The sequence below is a fragment of the Pimephales promelas genome, chromosome 6 (genome assembly GCF_988280905.1).
Source record: "Pimephales promelas chromosome 6, fPimPro1.hap1.1, whole genome shotgun sequence".
In the NCBI taxonomy this organism is placed as follows: Eukaryota; Metazoa; Chordata; class Actinopteri; order Cypriniformes; family Leuciscidae; genus Pimephales; species Pimephales promelas.
The window spans coordinates 23,514,504-23,539,763 of NC_142774.1; the positions used below are offsets into that span (position 1 = coordinate 23,514,504).

At 37.8% G+C, this 25,260-nt stretch overlaps 1 protein-coding gene across 1 annotated transcript in view; it reads left to right on the top strand.

The window, feature by feature from the left end:
- The window catches only part of ankrd10a (ankyrin repeat domain 10a), a 54,194-nt gene that overhangs the window by 637 nt on the left and 28,297 nt on the right, over nt 1–25,260 (top strand). Inside the window, exons 2-3 of the mRNA XM_039694879.2 lie at nt 4,035–4,187; nt 10,332–10,423. Coding sequence (XP_039550813.2) covers nt 4,035–4,187; nt 10,332–10,423 — 245 coding nt within the window. The remainder of the gene's footprint in view (nt 1–4,034; nt 4,188–10,331; nt 10,424–25,260) is intronic.

Below are 25,260 nucleotides of genomic sequence, written 5' to 3' on the forward strand. Positions count from 1 at the left end.
CTATGCGAGAGCATATGATTTATATCTGAGACTGAGATGAAGCAGACTACAGCGTCAGTAGTGTTGTCTATCTAACGTGTATAACGAGTATGTTGTTACGGATAAACCTGGCTAGTTATGTTGAATAGAATAAATCAAGCCGAGTATAGACATTACTGGTTGTTTCTTTGTGTCTGGATCATAATATAACTTGGACAAATCAACTTGCTTGGACATTAGCCAGGAAGGAAGGCTGCAACATCAGGCGCCAGTTCGCACAGGCGCGAGCTCACCGATTCATTCATTGGCTGAGCGACGACCAATAAAACACCACGCGCCAAAAACGCGAATTTAAAATGAAACTTTTTTTCTTTTGTTGTTTTAATGTTGTCCGTATTTTTTGGACTTATTTTTAAGATTTAAATGCCACGCGTTTTAATTCATGATTTAATTATTTTAAACCTGATTATTAAGCCTGCACAATAAATGTCAGTAATTTGTCACTCGCTGATTTTTTTTAAATATGTTGTTATTACGCCTAAATAGTTTACAAATACAAACAGTGACTTAAATGATACAAATTCACTGCAGCGGGGAAGTGTTTAGTGACACTGTTGACCTCTTATCCCCATGTTCAATATTATCATGAAATGTTAACTATTTATTTCCGTTTGCATGATCTTAGGCCAGTGATGTAACATGAGATTATAGACAGTTTTGTTGTAGTGCAGAAGGCTTTTGCTTATGTGTTGTTGAAAATGTCTACGATTAATACTGATGTTATTTCAAATACAAAAACTCATTATTTTTCAATGCCAACATTTATTATGGAAAAAATGAAAAGCCTTAGTGGTATCTAACTATTTTTAGCATTATTCCTGATGGAAATTTCCACAGAAACCCTCTGAGGAAAGAACCAGTCCTGTAAAATGTGCTGTGTTTTACACTTCCACACCACACTTCACAGGCTCAAAATCCTCAGCTTTAGTACAATTCTTTTTTTTTTTTTTTTTTTTTTTTTTTGTGATGACCATTTTACACTTCTGTACACCTCTGAGAGTCCTTTGACTATTCTTTGTATTTTTAGCTACCAGTGATGACGTGTTGCCATACATTTTAGCTGATTTATCCTCTTTGTTTTTTCTAAGTTCCCAAATATTAGATGAGGAGAGGAGTGTAAGTTTTCTGCTCCTAACGTCTGCTGATTTTGCACATTTCACAGATGTTTTGGTCATGAAGCAGTTTAAAACTGCCAACAGAGGTGGTAGGACTTTTAGGAAGTTTTTAAAGGATTTACTCCACAATTTTACCAAGTGTTGGAGAGTTTGATCAATGTCAAGAAAGGAGAACAGCCAGAGAACAGGGTAATAAGTTGCCCCATTGTAAATTATGTTGTCTTGTAGTGTAATAGAAAGATAAAGCAGTCTTTTACAGTGTGAGTTCGCCCTTTACATTTCTCTCACAATCTCATATAGAATGCAGAAAATGAAAGGAAACAGACAGGTGATACATTTACAAAGAATTAACTTGGTGAATGACACACAATGTGAATTTGCCCTTTACATTTCTGTGAAAGAAATGTTATTATCAGTGCAATAACTTTAACTTGTACTAAGCAAAATAATATCCATAATAAATACACATTCTTCCCATACAGACACAATGCAAAAGGAGGAAAAAAAGATGAAAATTATCAAGATATATGCGGTCAGAAAATTAAAGGTAAAGATGCATACATATGCTATGTCAGACAAGCATATCAGGTACATTTGAACATTTTGTGTTATTTTTAAAATACAATTACGTGTAGGATATAATAAAGTAAACTTCCCTTACACCATGGTGTACCATGTTGAAACTGCAACACAGCTGCTGGTCTCTGACAACAGAGCAGAAAGCATGAGCTTCAAATACCTAGTCAGAGAGATCAGGAGATCAGGACTCAAACTATTTATTTTTTTTCTTAAGCCCTATTCGCACAGGACTAGTTTTCATGCAGGGCGTTAGAGAAATTTGTTTTTCACAGGAGTACTTTGATTTTGATCCTGTCCGAACATGCCATGTCAGTGCTTTTCTCACAAAACCTCAGTAAAAATTTCAGGGCATAATACCTCGTGTTTTCGGGAAACTCAACGTTCCTCGAGAAATCTATCCTCGTCCGCATGTGAATGTCTGTGATTGCCAATGTTGTATTATACTAAAGCTTCTTCGCGTCAAGTGTGTGTGGTTGGAACCATAGACATAATATATACATAGACGCCCTATTGGCCGCTTTGGAACGTTGCTGCGATACGTCAACGGGTCCGCCATTTTGCGGAGGTCAAGACTGCATTGTAATTAAATGTAAGTAAACGGGTGAGCTGCGTTTTTCTGGATAAAAACATTCTTGGATAAGAATGGTGAAGATCCCCATACTGAGATATTTAAGTTTGCTCATTGTGGAAAAAGCATTTTATGTGATTGACCAGATTTTAGCAATAACATTGATAACTGATGGATCATTTATGATAATACATGTTGTGGTACAACTGGGCATGCAGTGCAATGCAAATAGTAATTATAACATAAAGTGAAAAGTACTAGTAAATAGTTTAGTCAATAAAATAAACAAATACTATACAGCAAATAAAATGGTAATGAATACATGTAAAAATATTGATAATAGTTTATTAATAATTCTATAATAATAGAATAAGACATTTCAACTACAGAATAAACACACACAAAAAATATATTTAATATTTAGCTCTTTGTGCTAAATTTCAGTTTTATTGATCAGTAATAGGCTAGCCATTATAACAGAAGTAGCTTCAGTCAAACATACAATGTTAAAATAGCCTAAATATAAAGTTATGAAACTTTACTTTGCCTTCAGCCAAAACTATTTACCAGGGAACCATTTATAGATTAATGAGACCAAAGATAAACACAAATTATACGAATTATATCTCATGTTTAACCTCTAGACTAGAGACATCCGAGCCAGCGGCAACCGTCAGAAGCACTGGCCGTGGTAAGGCTGTTCCAGGCGGGGGAGACGAGCGCTGGGCGGGGGCGCAGTTACAACTCCGAAAACTTCAGATCAAATTTTTAAATAGGCTCACATATTTGAGCTTTAAACAACTATATTGTCGACTGAAAAACTATTAAAACTACATTGCGTGACACAATAACAGTAGTATTTAATCTCTAAACGTTACTTACTAATTGAATCATGACCAAATACAACCAAAAACAAACGTTTAGTCTTGCTTGTGAAAGGTACTTCCTCGAAAGCTGTTTTCAGTTGTGTGGCGATTTTTACAGCCCCAAGCAGCGCACAAAACAGGCATTTTTCTCAATTCCCGGTATGAGAGGTATGGGAAAGTTGATCTCCCCAATATGGCGGTGCCGTTGACGTACGCTCCAGTGGCCAATAGGGCGTCTATGTATATATTATGTCTATGGTTGGAACTACCTGAGCTTCCGTTTGCATCTTTTGCATAATTGGCTTTATGCACTGCACTACTTCCTGAACTTCAGCCAGCTCCTTGTTTCCTGTCTGCCATTATTGGACAAATTGATTTATTCAGGTGTGCCTGACCACAGTAGTCGCAGCAACAATAATCAGACACACCTGAATTAATCAGTTTGTCCAATAATGGCAGACAGGGAACAAGGAGCTGGCTGAAGTTCAGGAAGTAGTGCAGCTGTGCATAAAGCCAATTTGATTTCAATATGGATGGTATCCGGCGTAAAAAAAATATAATCATAAAATTAACAAATGCAACCAGTAAAAATAAATATAAACAGTGTCGGGTAAGACACTTGTCTATGTCTAGTTGTCTCTGCTTACTCCTGTGTTTATTATAAAAAGACACTTCTAAAAAGATGAGAATATTTAACCACTGTGAAATCTGATGTAAACTGCAGCTTGAGTTAAAGGCTCACTCCTTATCTCATAAAATGTTCTGGAATTATTGATGGTCATGTGTTGACAAGCATGGTGCAAAGTCATTTCAATGGTTTGATGATTGTTTTTTTTTTTTTAAAACTTTTCTCTCTGTCACAAACAGCTGGAGTGTGTTATGAGGCTGGTGCAAGTGGGATGTGAAGTTAATGCACTGACAACACAGTTCACCCAGACCCCGGCTCACATTGCTGCATTTGGAGGAAATCCAGAATGCCTGCTGTGGCTCTTACACAGTGGGGCTGAAATAAACAGACAGGTTGGTCCATGTACATTAATTGTGTGTGTGTGTGTGTGTGTGTGTGTGTGTGTGTGTGTGTGTGTGTGTGTGTGTGTGTGTGTGTGCGCAACTGTGCATGTATATGTGACTTGAACTTGATTAATAAGTTGAGACTTTATTTTATTATATTTATTTTATTTACTTTATTTATTATTTGTGGTATCAGCCATATATCAGCCTTATGAATCTTTTTCCAAAGATGTCAAAACCAAATAGCTTGTAAACCGTATGTCACGTAATGTAACATTTACTTCTGGTAAATGTCCATAGGTCATTGGTCAGCTAGAAAAAAAGAAACTATCCACAAGTTTCCTACGCCCCATGAGGCCTTGCGTCAAAAGTGGGCGCGACTTCCGGTTGGAAGTATACAAAGCGCGATTTGACATGCTTAACACTCGTTCATTCAACAGTTGACAGTCATTCAAGTTATAGCGATCCAAACTAGCTAACGATGTGGGAACACAACCTCAACAAATTAAAAAGGGTGAAATAACAGTACCTTTACCCTCCGCAGTAGTTGATTGGGAGTATTATAATAACATTATTAATAATCAATACTCATCAAGGCATGGTGACAGACAGTTGTGCGAGCTGGCAAACATTTAAAATAAAAAATACACACTTAGTCATTGTGCTTTGGTCGGAGTTTATTCAAAATTATAAATGAATGTGCTGCTTGAACACATTAACTGGCACATTTGGTATTCTGTCAACACAGGCTTTGATCCTGAGTTTAGCTGTAACATCAGTAGCGAACAGCCAATCACATGTTGAGAGAGTTTATAGAATATTAAGAATTTAAACAAATGTACACTGGAAGATTCGTCGTCTTTTGGGAGGTGATGGAAACTACAGTCGTTGGCAGGATCAGAGACGGGCTCTGCAGGATCACTCTGATTTCGTTTTCAGCTTATGTTCAAAACAATCACGTTTAAGCCACTGAATTAGTTTAGTCCGGTTATACATACAACCATGAACAGCACATGTTGTCCCTGAGCTCCGTAACGACATCTCTCATAAAGATTTGCGTCTTTAAATAGTAAAATAATTCTCCGAAAAACAGCTAGCCTCTTCGCTAACTAACACACAAAACACCATTGGAATGCTACTTCCGCCGCGTCACCGGAAGTTTCACCCACTTTATTTTTTACAGGAGCGCCCCTCGGAAACTTGTGGATAGAGAGGAGCATTTTGAAAATATATGGAATGCATTATATTGCATATTCATTTAAATTTAACCAGTTGTCTTCATTAATGTATGTTTGAATAAATCTTTGATTAAAACGGGTTGTTATAGCCACGTTTAAATTTTTTTGTATTTAAAGATTAAATTGGAGAAGAAACAATTATAACATTAATGTTGATATTAAATTACCTTGTGTTGTGTGCAGTTTAAATGATTATATACAGTTAATTAATTATTAACTAAACTTGCAGTTTTCAGTTGAATTAAAACTAATTTCAGTTTCAATGTTTTGAACTATTTCAATACTAATATTTCGGTAAAATATTAGTATAGTTGAATGAATTTGTTTTTCGTCTCCTTTCATACCATTTAACTTTGAGGAAGTGCCTTAAAGTCCTCTTATCAGTTGCCTACCTTATCATCCCTGCTTCCACTTTCCATTTCTCTATCCTCTCTCCGGTGTCCTGGTGCACAAATCTCTGCCAAACTGATCCTATTGCTAGGGATGATCCTCTTTGTGATAGACAAATCTTTGAATGGTGACGTCTTTCCCCAAGGGTTGAGCACTAGTTTAGTCTGTGAATTAGCCTAAAGGGCATTAGAGGTTACTCGCCCCTCAACAACAGATGAAGACAAGTAGGAAAAAAAAGTTGACATGCATGACAGATTGTAATTTTTCAAGTTTCCGTTTGTTAACAGTTGACTACATTTGTTAAAGGGTCATGAAACCCCCCTCTTTCAGCTAAAGTCTAGCTCACAATCTTTTTGAAAAATGCAACTTAAGTGGGCGTGGATAGCTGTGAGAAGAAGGGACCGGAGTGGGTGTGGTATGGCCATCACTGTCAATGTCCCAAGCAGTGTTAAAACGTGAGGAAATGCTAGATTTTTTTATATAGCTGGAAAAGTTAAAGTCTTATGAAATACACTGACACTTTATTAGCTATTGTCCTTTCAAAAGTAACTGAATGCCCTGCTACATATATTAGCTACTGTAATCGTAATTCTATTTAAAACATGTTAATGTAGGCTACATGTATAATTATAATGTCATTATAAAATATATAGTGGTTTATGTAGACACTAAATGCATTTGAAAATTAATTTTCCACTTCAAATTCAAATCTGTGTTTGCACTGCCAGTTGTCATGATAAAAAAACATCTTCACAAATCTTTTCATCCACACACACCATCATTATTTCAGTTACAATAACAATCAAAATAGAGTAATCCACCTTTTGAAAGTAACTTGACTCTTCAAATATAGATTGTATCATTTACATTGTTACACCAGTAATTGGTGACAAGTGACTGTTAAAAAATGTATTTGTCATTGAATTATCAGTCATTCAAGAGATTTGTTCCAAAATACTGATTCATCCGGTAATGAATCAAGTGAAGTCTTTGAGTCATTGAATCATAATTCATTCAAACCAATAAAAAAATACATAAATTATTTTTGTTAAATAGACTGCTGCAACTAACATTTGATTCTCTTGTAAATTAAATTCTGTATTGTTGTCTATTCAGAATTGTGGCAGATTCCTGATCTCCAGGGCTTGACATTAACACCCGCCAACCCGCTTGGCGGGTGTTTTTGGGTGGTTTTCACGCATGGCGGGTAACACAGAGTGTCTGTGTTACCCATGGATTTGTACACTCTGTAACACAGAGTGTCTGTGTTACCCATGGATTTCATGAAAAAATCCATGAAATTGGTGGATTTCATCACCAATTGGATTTCACGCGTGGCGGGTAACACAGACACTCCCACTAGCCACTTTGGCGTGTTGAAAAATTGTAGTCTTGTCAAAATACATCTGACATAACAATAATAATAATTCGTTACATTTATATAGCGCTTTTCTGGACACTCAAAGCGCTTCACATAGAAGGGGGGGATCTCCTTAACCACCACCAATGTGCAGCATCCACCTGGATGATGCGACGGCAGCCATATTGCGCCAGAACGCTCACCACACACCAGCTTACTGGTGGAGAGGAGACAGTGATGAAGCCAATTGGTGTATATGGGGATGATTAGGAGGCCATGATGGACAGAGGCTACTGGGCAAATTTGGCCAGGATGCCGGGGTTACACCCCTACTCTTTCGAAAGACATCCTGGGATTTTTTATGACCACAGAGAGTCGGGATCTCGGTTTAACGTCTCATCCGAAGGACGGTGCTCTTTTTGACAGCATAGTGTCCCCATTACTATACAGGGGTGTTAGGACCCACACAGACCACAGGGTGAGCACCCCCTGCTGGCCTCACTAACACCTCTTCCAGCAGCGACCTGGCTTTCTCAGAAGGTCTCCCATCCAGGTACTAGCCAGGCTCAGCCCTGCTTAGCTTTAATGGGCAACCAGTCTTGGGCTACAGGGTGATATGGCTGCTGGCTAGCAAATTACCTATAACAAACAAATTGCTATCTATCACTATGACACTACAACTCCCATGAGTACTACCTGCACACAGTCTAGCTAGTGTTTGCTCTTTGGTCCGTTCGTGAATCCTCTTGAACTTAATTAGACATGCAGACTAAAAGGGCAGACTAAAACAGCCCTCAGTCCGACGGCCAGTCCACGAATTTAATCTCCGCAAATTCGTGGACTGGCCGTCGGACTGAGAGCTGTTTTAGTCTGCCCTTAATTATCAACTTAATGTGATGATATAGTGATCTTTTTTTAATAGCAGGAGAATCCAGAACATAGGCGCGTCTCACGCTCTCCTGCAGTGCCGCTGTGCGAGGGTGCACGCGCCAAATATGATATCGCAACATGATATCCAGACTTTTGTCAAACGATCATCACGCGACTGGTTGGGTGCACACACACATCAACACAGCGTTCAGTCAGTTTGTGAGTGTGTGTGGCCGATATAGAAAAAATAATCTTAATGATTAAGGGACACGGTAGCAGGGCTGCCCTTATGTCACGTCATATCACAACTATCTTTCCAGAGTTAATTCTATGTTTTAATAAAATTAATCATGCCATGAAAGAAAGAAGGAGATGCGTTTTTTGATAATAATCTGGAAAATAAAGAATTAAATTGTTTCAGGTGGACACATCTCCAGTTGATGATAATTAAGTCAGAGCTCTGAGGAAATGCTGATGCAAAACAAACAATCCAAAGTCCCCAAAACTGTCAAATAGGCCTATAGGCCTAAAGTTTTTAATCCCGTTGCCTTAAAGGAGAACTCCGGCGAACAATGAACCTTTGGTCTAATAAAGCATCATTACATAGTCAACCGTTCTCTGAGATTTGTTTTCATGACAATCGAATGTAAAGAGTTTTATCTCTAAAAACTGTTTAGCGTATAATGCTAGTAATGGGGGCATTGACTAAGTAAAAAGAAATCGCTATTTTATACCACTAACTAGGCTCAAAATAGCCCCACACTAACGCAGTAACATAATGAGGCTCCATACATGCAAAACGAAGCATTGAGAACTTTGTAAGTGTACAGACCGTTTAATAAGAAGATACTTTATGAAGACAGTTCACTTCGAGTATACAGACAGGAGCCATCTTAAAAAATAGTCTCGATAAGTCGATCCCCGAACGCCGTTCATACAGTTCAGAAGTTCGATGAACTTCATACAGTTCAGATCACTCAGCACGACGTTCGTGGTTTGACTTATCGAGACTATTTTTTAAGTGAACTGTCTTCATAAAGTATCTTCTTATTAAACGGTCTGTACACTTACAAAGTTCTCAATGCTTCGTTTTGCATGTATGGAGCCTCATTATGTTACTGCGTTTGTGTGTGGCTATTTTGAGCCTTGTTAGTGGTATAAAATAGCGATTTCTTTTTACTTAGTCAATGCCCCCATTACTAGCATTATACGCTAAACCGTTTTTAGAGATAAAACTCTATAAAACTCTATAAAATAATTATTCTTTGCTTGTTGCTCGATAATTGTTCTACTCTGTATTACAGTATTTACTGCTGTAAAAAAAAAAGATGCAGCACTTTTATTATATGCAATAAGAAGCTATTTTATGAGTTTATCTTAATAGACATGTTTTCAAAAAAAAGGAGCTTTACAACCTTATCAGAGCTAATGATAATATTAGTACATTTTAGCAAGTTTTAAGCCCCATTGTCAACTTTAATCATATAAAACCTAATTTTCCAACAACAAAAATAAGGCTTGTAAAAGTGCTGCGTAGCTAGTAACTTTGGAAAACCACTAGCCACATTTTTGGCTAGTGAGCAAAAAAGTTAATGTCAAGCCCTGCTGATCTCTATTTTTATTTATTTTATTTTTTTCAGTTTATCCAGAATTATGCAGCTTTAAAAGTGATTACTGGACCAGTTAAATAAGCAGCCGATCAATTGGGCAGTCCAAATCAGGCTTGACTTGCATTTACTGTAACCTTGTTTAATAGTAACATCACTTAACTTTGTTTAAAAGTGACATCACTTAACATCACATATGTTTTAACTAGACAAACATGCACAGACACTGATGGAGCTGTCCATCCTGTATTATTGTGTTGGTTCAAGAGGAAGTGAATGAGAGCAATCCTTGTTATATTACTGTTTCTGCAGTAACTGTGTGGTTTGACCTACATTTTTGTGGTATTTTCTGGATTATTTAGGAGCAAATTATTGTCTGTGCTTCATTTTACCGCCTTTAGGCGGAGCTATTGTGTTAGGGTGAAGAGTTCTTCCTCATGACTAACTGGCCGACTGTTGCTTTAGATTCTCTTCTTCAGAGTGATATCTACCAGAGAGGGAGACATGGACCTTTAAACTGCGTTTTAGATCCACATTGTTTTCAACCATTCTGATGGCTGTGCCCACTTTTGAATGCTAAATAAAAAATTGATGTACAGCATGTTGTGAGCCTGACTGTTGCATGGTGAACTGTTCAATTAATGTTGTGAAAGCCTGTCAAAATGTTGCATTTACCATATGGTTTCAGGATTATGTGGGTGAAACACCCATTCACAAAGCAGCACGGGCCGGTAACATGGATTGTATTAATGCCTTGTTGGTCCAGGGAGCCAAACCGGAGTAAGTCACTGTCTTACTGTTTTTTTTTTTTTTTTTTTTTTTTTAATGCTTTATCATGTGACTTCATGAGATGCTTTTTGTTACATCACAGTGTGAAGGGGAATCTCCATAAATAAATAAAAAAGCTCTGCCATAGAGCCTGCTTTTTGACCATGTCATGAAACCAGATGATATGCAACTTGATACCTAATTCACATTTATACCTGATCAAGAACGCTTTAAAGTCCTTAGACACTTCTATTAATTGAGTCCAGAAAAATAATTTGACTTTATGCCACAATCAGAAGAATGTAAATGCAAATATTTTTTCCAATAATTATTTTGCACACCATTAGTAATTGTTACCCTTGTAGTACAATGTCTATGTCTATAGTTAAAAAAGCGAAATAAATGTCATTTTGTTATTTGCGTTTTCCACATAACACAGAATACAGAAACACAATTTCCCTAGAATTTTCTTTCAAAACACTTCAATTCTAGAAACAACTTCAAATGTACAACCACTTAAATTGTATTATTTCAATTAAATGTAGTTCACCCCCACCCCACCCCCCCATATTCGGAATACAGATGAAAGTATTATTAATATTCTTTAATCATTTTTGTCCATCCAATGAAAGTCTACGCTACTAAAACTTTACAATATATTTTTGTACTTGATTGTATTTTTTTTTTTTTTTTTTGATGTGTCAAAGTAGTCCATGTGATGGAGAGGTTTAATTTAAGGTGCGTTGGCAGCTTTTGAAATTGTTGGCGTTCTTATTATTGTTCTGCTCTGGAAGTCTATGGCAGCCCATAGAATAGCTTGCGGGAAAATTTGGAAATTTGCCACACTGATAGAGGACAATCTGATTTAACACCTTAGCAAATTTGGAGTCTCTAACTTGATCCCTCTAGCATGTTTCTGCTGATAACTTTTGACTCATAAGGGTATGGGATAGAAACCAAATTATTTGTTCCTCTTGATTCCTTGGCTCAAGCCGATTGCACCCTATGATGTCATTTTCTGTCGTGAAAATTGGTCCACCATTTTGAATTATCAGAAAAACCTACTTTTTCTAACTCCTAGGCCATTGCTCTGATTTGCATGAAAATTAAACCAGATCATCTTCAGACCAAAGGCACACAAGGTTTACATTAGAACATTTGGTTATGTCTAAACAACTCAAAGCAAACCGAGAAAATTGAGCGAAATCTGCTTGTCAAATGCTCCGTGTATATTAGACGTGTCGCGTACAGGTCTTAAAGTGACAGTAGCCCTAATAATAAAAATGCAGCTGCTTGTTCTTAAATGGATAGTTGACCCCAAAATAAAAATGCTGTCATTATTTATTCACTGTAAATGTTGTTCCAACCCTGTATTCACTTATTTCTTGTGCTGAACAAAAAAGAAGATATTTTGAAGAATGTGGGTGACCAGACAGTTGCTGGTCCCCATTGACTTCCATAGGGAAAAATTTACTATGGAAATTAGTGGGGTACATTAACTGTTTGGTTACCCACATTGTTCCAAATAACTTAAACAGAAGAAAGAAACTTATTCAGGTTTAAAACAACTTGAGAGAGTAAATTATGACAATTACAATTTTTGGGAGAACTATCTATTTAATGTTAATTAAACAACAAAACACAGAGGAAATCACTCACTGCTCTTGACTGAGAACTTTAATAGTAGCTTTAATAATAATCAATGTATAATTTATATAGTGAAGACTATATTTGACTCCGTATATTTTCCTGCTTTTTTGTCCTTAGCCAATCACATGCCTGCTTGAAACATAGGGACTAACGTTCTTGAGAAGCAAGAAACACAAACTGTTTTTTACAATTCGACATAATTCTGTGATACTTTGTATGATGTATTACCCACTCGGTAGACATAGCTCCACCACACGATAAAATTGGCTGGCTCTGATAATAAATAAAGCACATGAGCAGCGGTACAAAGTGGGAGGAAGGTGCAGCAAGTGAGTTTTTTTATGACAGTGTTGAGAATAGGGATGTCCCGATCCGATACTCAGGATCGGTATCGGCTCCGATCCTGCCATTTTTGCGGAATCGGGTATCGATCAGACGATGCCGATCCAAATCCGAAATTGTGCGTATACTATTATGTTATTGTTAAGCCCCACAGAAGGCACAAAAACATTCTAAAGTACCATAACGTTTTTGTGCACTCTATTATAAGTGTTCTGAAGCCATTATGTGTGTGAGAAATTAATATTTAAGTCATTAAAGTCCCCGTGAACCGGAAGTTGCAACCGATTTTTCTCCAGTGCTGTGACGTATTTCCAAGTGAAACGGAATATTGAACAGAGGGCAGGGTTTTACTCTAGCGCTCCTCCTCTCCATCTCTCGCTCATAGCAAACTAACGGTTTGAGGGGAGTGATTACGCGTTTCCCCACCCAAACTGTGAAACCTACGTCATCAGAAAAAGAAACCATTCCAGACCGGAAGTAACTTTTCAGATTTTGATTAAAGATTACTAAGGTAAAACATTTTTTTAATATATATTCACTTGCACGGATTAATTGTTCACCACAAGACTAGTAATATGCGCTAACAAAGTAAATAGGTTCAATTTTGATTTCACGGGGACTTTAAATTCAAGTAAATTTTCTTGCCCCTCTCGCGGCTGTCAGTCATTCTCCATTCAGCACTCAAACAGCGCGTCGCGTTTGGTTACAGTCAATGTAGTGACTGTCTTAACACCAATCAGACACTCAGCAGGGTGAGGGCTAGATCCTGTTTTTGACGTGCTATTTGTCCACTTCGGATGAATTTAAAGTCCACAACATTTAGCTTCTTTGGGTGGTGTTCCCATTTAATAGAAAAGATAGTTTACAGAGTTCAAAGTATATGCAAACGTGAGGGCTAATCTAGCTGTGGCGTGCCAGCGGTAAAAACCGTGTGATCTCCCCGCCACCCTAGCATCCTTCCCACCCGCAACACCTGTGAATTAATTAACTGGCGCGCCTGTGCCACCGTGACCTTGGCTACTAGCACAAGCACACTGCCCTCTAGTGCAGACAACACCACATCAACAATAACTAATGGCTTCCACAGTCAATGATGAAACTATCTTCAAGATGATTCAATGTTGATAATATTATACTTTATCTGTAGATAAAAGTCTATGTTTTCACATAAAACAACATTATCTTGCTGGACTTTATTGCTGTAACTTAATCGTGTTACTCTCTACCGGGTGTCGGACGCTGTTGGTTAGAATCACAACACTAGAGTCAGAGCACTATTGTTCTTCACACGCACAAAAACTGAAATTTAAAACTGTTAAAAGAAAAGGCTCAATAAACTATTGTATAGATGGATACTGTTTAATACACTGTCCATCAATATGTATTTCCTTTGTGCTGTAAACTTTTCAAAGCGGACTCGACACGCAGCGTGGATACCATAGGGTGCATACTCGGCTGCGTGCTGTAACTCCACGTGGTTTCAAGCGCATCATTCTGCGCTCGGAATGCGCTTAAAGGTGCCCTCTGGCATTTAAAATCAAATCATACATCATATTCCATACCAGATGGGGGCAGTATAACTCCAGAAATACCTCCGCGGCCACGCGCACTCTCATGTCTTCAAACAACACGGGCGAGCGTTGTGTTGCTCTGTCTCTCCCTCGTGCATATTTATCAAATCAATTGACACGATAGTAAAAGGTTGGAAGACCGCAGTTTCACGTGGAGCATTTGGAGATTTTTACAGATTAGAGACTAAATGAACTACATCTCAATACTAAATTATAAAGGCCGTCTTATAGACAAGTCGGTGCATTTCGACGATATGGGAAAATTAAAGCCCAGGCTATTATTTCTAGTTTTATGGTATTCGTTTTGTTCATATTACATTTTTATCATTAGTTTTAATTAATTTGACAGACAGCATTCCCTGTTGTGGACCAAGCTAGCGCCTTTCAGAGCTGCCAACTCTCACAACACTTTTCACACTCTCACGCCACACATCAATTTTGTCATGCACAGAAAAGGACACGGAGACCGATGTCAGCTCTCAGATTTTGTTAATTTTATTATGCAATTCAAAAAAATAAATACAGTTTTGGCGCTTTACATGACAGATCCCTAACACACGTGAACCGATCATCTCTACTAGCTAATGGTAAAAGAACACGAATACTGTTGAAAGATACAGTATGTTACAACTTACCAAAATGTATTCCTCATGCATAATATCGACCAATCATTTTTTTTAACTCTTCCCTGAACTGAAATGTAGTAGTGGGCTGTATTTTCCACACGACTGACATCAGGTTCAAGTACACACAAGCCGTGCGACTTACTCCTCTATTGCAGTTTGGCTGGTGGTTCTGTTGCCCGCCCGCATACCGCCTCCCATGGCCGAAACTGGTATTACGACACCTGCCGGGCCGGGGCTAGTAATTTAGCATGCAAATTCAGGTTAATATCTCGGCAGCACTATAACTTGTCATTTTTTTTAATGACATCATCAACCTTATTTCTTCTCATTCTTTTGATGTGTGTAGCTCATTTTTGGGATATTTTAACCTCATCTTTTACAGATGGCACCTTTAAGCGCTTTGTGCCGCACTGTGTTGGAGTCATTCATATCATAATGCAGTGATGTAATTAAAGCTTATTAACATTAATAATTATTAATGTTGCTGCCTCATTAAATAGCTGTGCTATACACTTAAAACATGTCTCAATTTTTTAGTAGCCTTGGCTATATCTAAAATAATTATCTTTTTCATTTTTTCATGAATGTATTTTACAACAATACAAAGAGCAATATGTATTATTCACTAATCTAGTTTATAATAGCATTTTTGTCATAGATTATGATCATATATTTTGGGGATTTGTTGTTTATCTTTATAATGAAGCTGTCTGTGTTAAGTAGATTGTGTTTTAACACACACAAGAGTGATAATCAGTTTAACACACAGTTATAGAAATTGTACTTGCTTTAAAAAAAACTGTACTGGTATTTACAATGTAGAATACTGTTTAAATTGTTTTAACTTTAAACCTGTTGGTAGCTAGCTAGCTTTAAGTACTGAAGTACCTGCATTTTCTTTTATTTTTATATATATATATATATGTATATATATATATATATATATATATATATATATATATATATATATATATATATATATATATATATATATATATATAGGGTTTCCACGGGTCATGGAATTTTAAAAGGTCTATTCCAGACATTGAAAGTCAGGGAATTTTATATATTTTTTGTCTAAGTCATGGAATATCAGGGAATTTAGTTGGTTGCTTTAAATTTTAGTTTCCATTTCTCAAAATGTAATTTTTCTATGCCTATATATATATATATATATATATATATTTTTTTTTTTTAAATCGCACCATTTCACATCTTTCTGTATTCAAATCCCCTTCAAATTCAAAAGCCAAAAGTTCAGAAGCAAAACATATTTCCACACGTCAGCTTTTAACGAGGAGGGTGTTTGAGGGTGCACTTCGCAACCATGCAAACAGCCCCACTAAATAATGTTTTTTTCACTAAATGTTCAGATTTTATACAATTATTGTTTTTTTCTAGACTAAATTTTACTGAGTTACCCACTAATCTAGTTTTAGCATTTTTCTCATAGGCTATGGATCATATTTTTTTATTTGTTGTTTTTCTTTATAAGGCAGTTGTCTGTATTAAGTAGATTGTTTAACACACAAAAGAGTGATTATCCGTTCAACACACAGTTATAGAAATTCTACTTGATTTATTTTTTTTAACTGCGTTGGTATCGGTGTTGGATCTCAGATATTAAATGTATCCAAAGATCGTTGGAGTTGTAGAAACTTGATGGTGTGTCTGATTAAAACACATGGAAAAAATGAAGCTGGAGCATGGAGCTGACACACAAAATGCCAATGAACAAATGTTAATGGATGGACAGGATAAACAGGATGTACAAGATGGTCTTTAGTCACTACAAACAATACAATAAAGGAAATTAAACTCATATAATTCATCAGTAACATATCAACAACATATGTTTTAAACAATTGGCAAAACAAACTTACTCAACGCATCCTAAGGAAAGGACATGGTTGGGTGTCCATTCCAACCACCACACCTCACCAATACAAAAGGGAGGAAGTGAGGTCTACTTATAGACCTTGCCCAGGGGGTGTATGGGTAATGTAGTGAAACTGACAAAGGATTGTGGGATATGTAGTGCAAATATGTAAGGAAAAAAAATAAATAAATAAAAGGCATAATTAATGGATCAAATTCACAACAATCGTATCGGTCGATACTTTTCTGGTAGGCTATAGATCTAAGTTGGCCAAGAGCTCAGTTGACATAGGCTTAGCTTGATGAATTGAATCGTTGAACACAGTAGGAGAGAACGCAACATTAGCCAGCTAGCTAAAGCTCCGGTGGAAAATTATTAGCTAACGCTACGGAGGCCATAATATTTTTGACTCAAGGCTGAAGTTAAGTTTCTCCAGCTCTCCCCAGGTTGGCAAAAAATAGATCTCAAAATGCATCAGATTGATGCTTTAAAATATGGAATATTTAAAATTTTCCTATGGGGGAGCATCACCCCTGACCCGTTTTCATGCCTGGTTAATAATTTGTCCTAACCTGCCACGACATGACAATTTTTTTTTAAATGGTTTCTATATTTCGGGGATTTTGCAGCTGATAGTTTGGCCCATACAGATGGAACAAGAACATTAAACAACAAATACTTGTTATTGTGCATTTCAGTTTGAACGTTCTTGTTTCCTTTAATTTCTTTTCAAAATCTGATGTCAATTATCCATTAATTCTTGCTATCAACAACAATCAAAGTCTCACAAAATGATATTCAAGCTCAGACCATTTTAAGCTCAAACAAGTGCATTTCATTACAAAGATTTATCAGTCACTGATTATGTATTTAGAATAATGTTTAATGGTTTAATTTTGTTTAATTCCATTTGGTTTTCGTGTTTAGCTGCGAGAAGAGCCCACGGTATGATTGGCTGTGATTTATGATTGATTTTTGTCGTCTTGTAGCATCAGGTTAGGACAAGATAAACTAAAAAATACTAATAATTATAAAAGGGTCACGGTAAGCAGCCTTTTCAATGCACACACAACATTAGGATACGATTGTTGCATTTCGCCCCCTAGTGGCAGTAGCACATAATTTTAAAATTTAACATGCGCAGCCCAAACCTTCATTAATTTACCATGGTAGAATTAATAAATCAATATAAGCACATTAGATAAACTACCAACATTACTTCTGAAGGACAAATATCATGGGTTTTCCAGGACTTAAATAATTAATACTCATCAAATAACTATTTCATACCTACACTACCAGTCAAAAGTTTTCAGACAGTAAGATTTTTAAGAGTTCTTAGGACAACTTTGATGCACTTTTTTGATCCACTTCAAATGTTGACTACTGTATATTCAAACACTGTAGGTGCGTTCCATTCGACAGGGTCCCTACACAAGTGTACACTGCTCCCTACTCCCTGAACACGGTATATCAGTTGAAGTGGACTTCACTGACTTCCTGTGAAGTGATATATCAATATTCCCTTATTCCCTATGCAGTGCCCTTCGAACCGAACATGTTCGTTCCCTTCGAATTGGAATCTCACTTAAGATTGCAAAATAGCCTGTGAAGTCCACTTCGCAGTCCACTTACGGTCGAATGGAACGCACCTTCTCTGTGGCTGTGGCTCTGTCATGGAAATGAATCTTTTTAGTCAGTGAAAGTCAGGGAAAAGTCAGGGAATTTGACATTTGGTTTAGAGTGGGAATCCTGTAGCGTGGATGCCAGGCCGAACTCCGCCCACAACATTTTTTGGTGGGGAAGTTCGGTCTGGAGGAGAATCCATTGATCCATTGAGGAGAAATTATGATCAGGCAAGAAATGAACGGGCCAATAAAATTGCCAGGGCGGGCTTTATACGATGATTGACAGATGATCTGCAAGGACGTAATCATCTCGTTATCAAAGAGCGCTAACTGATTTCCCTCAGAGATGACTGCAGCTGAAGAATTGAGATTAGTGATGCTCCGATCAGCATTTTTGGGGCCGATTACCGATCACCAAAATCATGATCTGCCGATTGCCGATCACAAAATGGCAGGGGAATGGGAATCTTTTATCAGTAGAAATATGCTAGAGTCAAGAAAATCTTAAAGAACCACCAATGTTTATTAGATTGTTGTTAGAAAACAAGTTTACATAAGACTACTGTATGCCATCTTTTCCAAATAATGCAGAGTAACATTTTTCAAAACAAAGAGGGGTCAGGCAGACTACAATGGATGTAGTTGAGGAACTAACTACATCAGATCCAAAAAAATAAAATAATGTATAGCTAGATTAGCTACTGTATGCCAATGCCATCCTTCATAAATAACAAGGCAGAGAAACAAAAGGAGGCCAAGCAGATAGTTACCAACCTACATGAACTTGGGATAGGATAGGATGAGGTCACATTTAGGCCCAGGCTACTTGTAAAATGTAGTGTTTTTTAATGTAATAAAATTAAACAATTGGCCACAAAATGTTTCAAACGAAAACTTGCTTGGCCTCACAAAGGACAAAATCATTCATGTCTCAATCATAAACTAAAGGCAAGTTTCTCTTGATGACTATGAGCATCTCTGCATTTTTTGATGTCAGACGGTTTCTTTTGTCATCAATAATGTTTGCAGCCGTGCTAAATAGTCGCTCACTATCCACACTTGTGCACGGTGAACAAAGATATGCTCTTGCTGCCTGTGCAAGTGCTGCGAAACGGCCTTTATTTGCCTGCCAATAGGCAAGTGGATTGCCACTGTGTGACATTACTGGCTCTGCTAGATATTGGTTGATCTGCGAGACTATTGTGATTTCCTCATCAGTTTGTCCTGTATCCTCCTCCACCAGTTCAGCAAACATTGCCTGTAAAGAGCAAGCTGGTGGGCTTTTGTCTGTTGACCTGCTGGAACCAGGCACCTCCACGCTGCTTGGCAGTTCAGTGCTGCAATGGGCTCCAACGGCTTCCCGAAACAGATCATGCACAGTTGGTTTGAGTGCCTCTGGAAAGTATCTGTCTTTGTACCTGAAATGAAATAATGTAAAAATTAAAAACTATGTAAAATCAATTAGAGTGACATGCCATGCACACATCCACACATCCATTTGTGTCAGAATGCTCATTTCGGTTAATTTTAGACAGACAAAATTTAATTTACGAGTGTCTGTGACCCGTAAAAAATAAATAAAAAAAATCAAGGGTTTGTGCAAACAGATCAACAACAGAATCTGGATTCATATAAAATGTTCACACACCTGCAGCATTTCTGACAGTGTCAACAGAGAAAAACAGAATAATACAAATAAAAATCATAAAATAGGCCTAAAATAAATATTGTTTTAACTTAAACAATTAAATTATGATGACCAAAAGAAAACACTGAATCAGTTTTCAGCTGAAAACCGGATTTATTTATTTTTTTGAAATATGTCTGTAGGCTATAGTTGCGTATCGATGCGGCACATTGAGTTAACAAATATAGGCATAGCCATATAGGTTTTTTTCACCAATTTCCACTGGTGAATTGTAAACGAGCATGGCAATTCGTATTCTGCAGCATATGCTGCAAGCGCCAATTTCTGCTCTAATAGACTCTGGAGCATGTACAATGTACTGTTCCATCCTGGACACATCCTGGCAAAGTTTTTTAATAGGCTGGCCGAGTTGCTTTTGTACATTTTCCAGCCGGCTGTAAGCCAACGGCGAATGTTTAAAGTGCCCAACTATTGCTGTGTCCCAATGTGAAGGCTGCGTACTTCGAAGGCTGTAGACTTCGAAGGATGCAGTCTATTTGGCCTTCGAAGGACGCTTCATGTAGCCTTCGTGGGATTTCCTAATTGCGCAACCAGGTGTTCCCTATTACTGCTCCTGGCGCCAAGCAACGGAGCGAGAGTACAGCTGCCACCCTGATCATTCATTTAATGAAACGGAGTAAACAGCTATGGAGAAAGGCTATTGTCATTTTGTTGTTTTATATTTTACTGGAAATTTTATGTTTTATATTGACCTGTCTTTAAATGAGGGGCAATATATATAAAATCACATAATTTCAATTCACATAACCACTAAAAAAATATTTCGAGTCATGTATTTTCGGCTCAAGAGTTGGCCAGAGCTGGTTTAATGCTAGAGGCTGCGTCCTGAATAGCCAGATTACACTGTAAACTGTTCAAATATTGGGTGTTAACCTACGTAAATATTGTAATGAAATAGCCTAAAAAATAATAATGATAAAACATAGGCACATATATAGCCAATAGCCTATTCAAATGTTAATCGTACCATACGATTTTGTAGGGTTTTCTTTTTATTGTCTAAATGGACCATCGTGAATATATTTATACAGGCTGTCATTCCTATTTGAATATTTTAAACCAAATATAAAAAGTCCAGTGCAAACGTACTCCCGCTCGTCGTCGTCAGCTGTCAGTCACAGTTGCTAGGCGACAAGAACAATCCTCCGCAGGCTAGACCGGTCCGAGCGCTTCAGGTGCGCACTTTGATATGGGACGAAGTTGAAGTTAGCAACAATTTGTTAATATTGTGACAATGGACCAACAATTTGTTACTTTAATTTTTAAAATAACCAGTGGGAGAATGTAAGGAACTTCATACTGCGATAGTATTCATGTACAAATGTGAAGTAGCCTACCCTTTTCCCTCACAGGACCACAACACTACACATTTTACATTAAACGACACAAAACAAAAGTATATTATAGTTTAAATGTAGCTATCAACCTTGCAAACACTCACAGACCCTTACAAAAATAAACAAATATCCAGAGCCATGAATTCTCTTTTGTGTACACATTTAAAGTTGCATAAAATAATGAAATAATGAATAATAAAGAAATACAATGTACAAGAAATGCAATACAAGGCTATAAAAGCCGTTTTCGCATTTCCACTTGACAAAACCATGCAATGCTGACGAATGAGTTAAGATGAATAATAAGAAGGAAAAAAAACGAAAAAAACAAACAAAAAACTTTTGGCTCTTAACACTGGTTTCTCTGGCTATTTGAGTAAATAAAAACATAATACTTTTACATTTAAATGTGAATTTGCCGTCCACCACTGAACTCTCGGCCACCCTTTTTTTAAATAAAAATGCTGTCGTCACCCGCGCAATGATTTATGGGGTAGGATCGGGTAGGATAGTCCGCGAAGTGTCCATTTATGTATCGTTCCTTTCACGGGGAAATGAAGGGTGCATTTGGCGTCGCTTTTGAATTAGGTAAGCCTTCGTCGCGCTGCAATGACGCAATCGGCCTTCGAATACGGCCTTCGGAGGATGCATAACTGAATTGGGACAGCCTTCATCCCACCGAGATGACGCAATCGGCCTTTAAATGCGGACTACGCGGATGCAGCCTTTGAATTGGGACGTACTTCGTCGCGCGGCTGTGACGCAATCGGTCTTCAAATACGGCCAACCGTCCTTCAAATACGGACTTCGGAGGATGCAGCCTTCACATTGGGACACAGCTAAAGTGTCTCCCTGAGGCTGTGATATCCAAAATACTTCGCTGGGACAATATCCCCTCATGCACAGCAAGCTGGAGAGTGTGTGCCATACACGGCAGGCCAGGGAAATCTGCGTCTCTCATTGCCTTTTGCATGTTTTTGGCGTTGTCGGTTAGAATTGCGTGGATTTTCTCTTTTTGGATCCCCCATGACTGAAACATGCCGCTAAATGCGTTCACCAAAGCCCCCGCAGAATGTGACCCCGTGAAATCCTGACAGTGTAGCACAATGTTGTGTCTTTTGAAGTTTGAGTCAATAAAGTGCGATGTTAAGCTTAGCAGGGGCATTGGACAGGCGTCTGCACTCCATATATCGCTTGTGAAGCTAATATGTACGCTATCATTCAGAAGCTTGTCAATGTGTGTGTGCACGGATTTGTACAACGCGGGGAGACACACATCAGTTAGATATTTCCTGCCTGGGGGGTCGTATCGTGGATCAAGGCAGGTTAGCAGGCGACGAAACCCTTTATCCTCCGCAACGGATAGAGGTTGTTCGTCGAGGCAAATGAATTCCATGATGCTAGACGTGATGTCTTTCCATCTCTTACTATCCCGGCTGTATGGTTCACGTCGTTTAAAGGCATCACTCACAGTCGGCTGATTGAGGGATGGGGATGTTTGCGTCGGCTGGTTTAGTCTCTCATACTCTGCATATTCGGCTGTTGTATGGTGTGTTCGAAGATGCCTAATCATGTTGGTTGTATTAAAATGCCGTTGGTGTGTTCCACCTCGAGGGATTTCAGCAAGACATGTATTGCATATGGCAAATTTTATGTCTTTGTCTGACACTTTGAAAAACCTCCAGATGGGAGAAGGAGAAGTCATTTTTGCTGCTGTCTAGCCAGCTCTGCTCTGCTATTGTGTCCCCGCGCGCGCCACATGCAGAAAAGTTGCGCGAGTTATTTACGTCACGTGATCGGCTTTTTTGATCGGCGCTTTTAGGGGTTGCCGATTGAGCTATTTAAAGCCAATATCGGCCGATCATGATCGGCGGCCGATCAATCGGAGCATCACTAATTGAGATGTATAGATTCCGCTGTCGTAAAATAAATCGACAGTGCATTAATTATAATAGACAAACAGAGAACTGCAATCAAGGCATTTGTCGATCGGAAAGATATTTTTGGCGTCCTTCCAACATGATTCGGGAAAAGTGTAACTTATCAGCTGGCTCTGACGGTCGCTTAGAAGATGGGACATAATGCAAAGCCTGTGGTCGTTGTGGTTTCTCCTTTGGTCGCATCGCACGCATAGAGAAGTAAGTAAAAGAAGCAACAATAGTTATTTAACTTCTAAAATAAGTAAGTTCTGTAGTTGAAAACTGCGCTATGCAAAGGAGTTGACTTTCTGCGTTGCTCTGATTGGTTGTAGGTTTACCGACTATTCAGTTGAGTGCAGAGTTTTTTTTTTCCTGGTTCGGTTAAGACACGCCTCATAATCAAAGCCCAACGGAGCGATATCAGACTCATTTTCTTATTAGAAAATGACTATGACGAAGTCAGGCTAGGAATCCTGTAAAATAAAATAAAAATATCGGTTTAATATCGGTATCGGCAAAAGCCAAAGCTGCGGTAACGGTATCGAAATTGAAAGTGGTATCGGGACATCCCTACTTGAGAATATATACGCCGCACAGCTGTACTGGGAGCTCAATGAGATAACATGTGACAACAAAAGTGAAAATCAGCGGAAGAAATGACTAGAGTTTCCAAGTTCCCCTTTAATAGTAAGTGGCAAGAAAATGCAGACAAAGTCAGGTGTGGGTAATTTTTTTGTTTATAGATATAAATGTCTATAACTCCAAAACGAAATGAGAAGTGCAACGGAAGTGCTGTGACCATAACGTTTGTGGTGTGGATATAACAGACGTGATGGCTGAGCGCAAAATCCAAACACCCTCCTCGTTAAAAGCTGACGTGTGGAAATACGTTTTGCTTCTGAAGTTGGCTTCTGAACTTTTGGGTTTTGAATTTGAAGGGGGAAAGGAGCTGGACAAGAGCCACACTAGTTGTAAGCTTTGTAGAATAAAACTAAAATATTTCGTAAACACGACAAATATGAGAAGCCATTTGACACGTTTCCACGCAGAGGAGATAAAACACGCGGCTGTATCGGGCGTTGTTATATTATTAATTTACTACAAGTATGCTGCTAGTTCAGGCACACTATTTATTTTCCTGCTGGTTCTTTGCAATGTTAATAAAATATATTGTACGTTAATTCTTAATGGGTCATTACTTTGTACTTTGATTGTACTCTGCTTCTTTGTACACACACAAAAAGTTTCAGATAATCAATAATCGCTTTAGCATCGAATCGCAGCCCTCTGAATCGTAATCGAATCAAATCGTGAGGTGCGCAGAGATTCCCACCCCTATCACTGGCACCATGCCTTGAAGGTACTCAAAAAGTTTTGGGGTAGCACCACCTTGTGATAAGGTTATAACAAATTTACAAAAATGCTAAAAGCTTTTGAATAAATGTTCCTATTTTAATGACCCTGATCTTAATAGATTCCTTGGGTTATGCCGAAAACATGGATAACAAACAATTTTGCCATAGTTAGCCAAACTTCTTGTACGCCATCTTTATTTTCTTTTAAAACCGACTTTTTTGAACTTCTCCTAGACTGTTTGTCTGATTTTCACCAAAATCGAATCGTATCATCTCTAGACCGTGCCGACAAAATGTTACGGATTTTGTGTCGATAGACAAAATCGTTTCTGTATACTGCAGCCCTGATGTGGCTGCTTGCAGCTATATTTTGGGCTTCTATTAGTTTTAAAAAAAATCAAATACATTGAGCACATCAAATATGGTAAAGAGAAGCTCAACTGTATTTGATACGCCAGAACAAACCTCATTAGTTTCTCATGGAAGCTTGAACGTGCTTGTGTGACATTTATCAAGACACTTAACTTGTTGATTTTCATGCTTCAAGCAAGCACGGTTGAGCTTCCATTTTCTTTAATCAATGTTTAAATATGAATTAAAGCCTAAATCATATCTGTTGGTCATATTAAGTGATCGTCTCTTTAGAAGACTTGAATTAAATTGGTTGATTCATAAGGATACTTTTGTTCTTCATGAGTTAAAAGTTTTGGTTGCGATGGATGGACAAAAATTATGAGGGAATATAAAAGTATCTTCATTTGTGTTCTGAAGATGGGCTGCAGTTTTATAGGTTTGGAATGATGTGAATAGCAGAATTTTCACTTTTGGGTGACC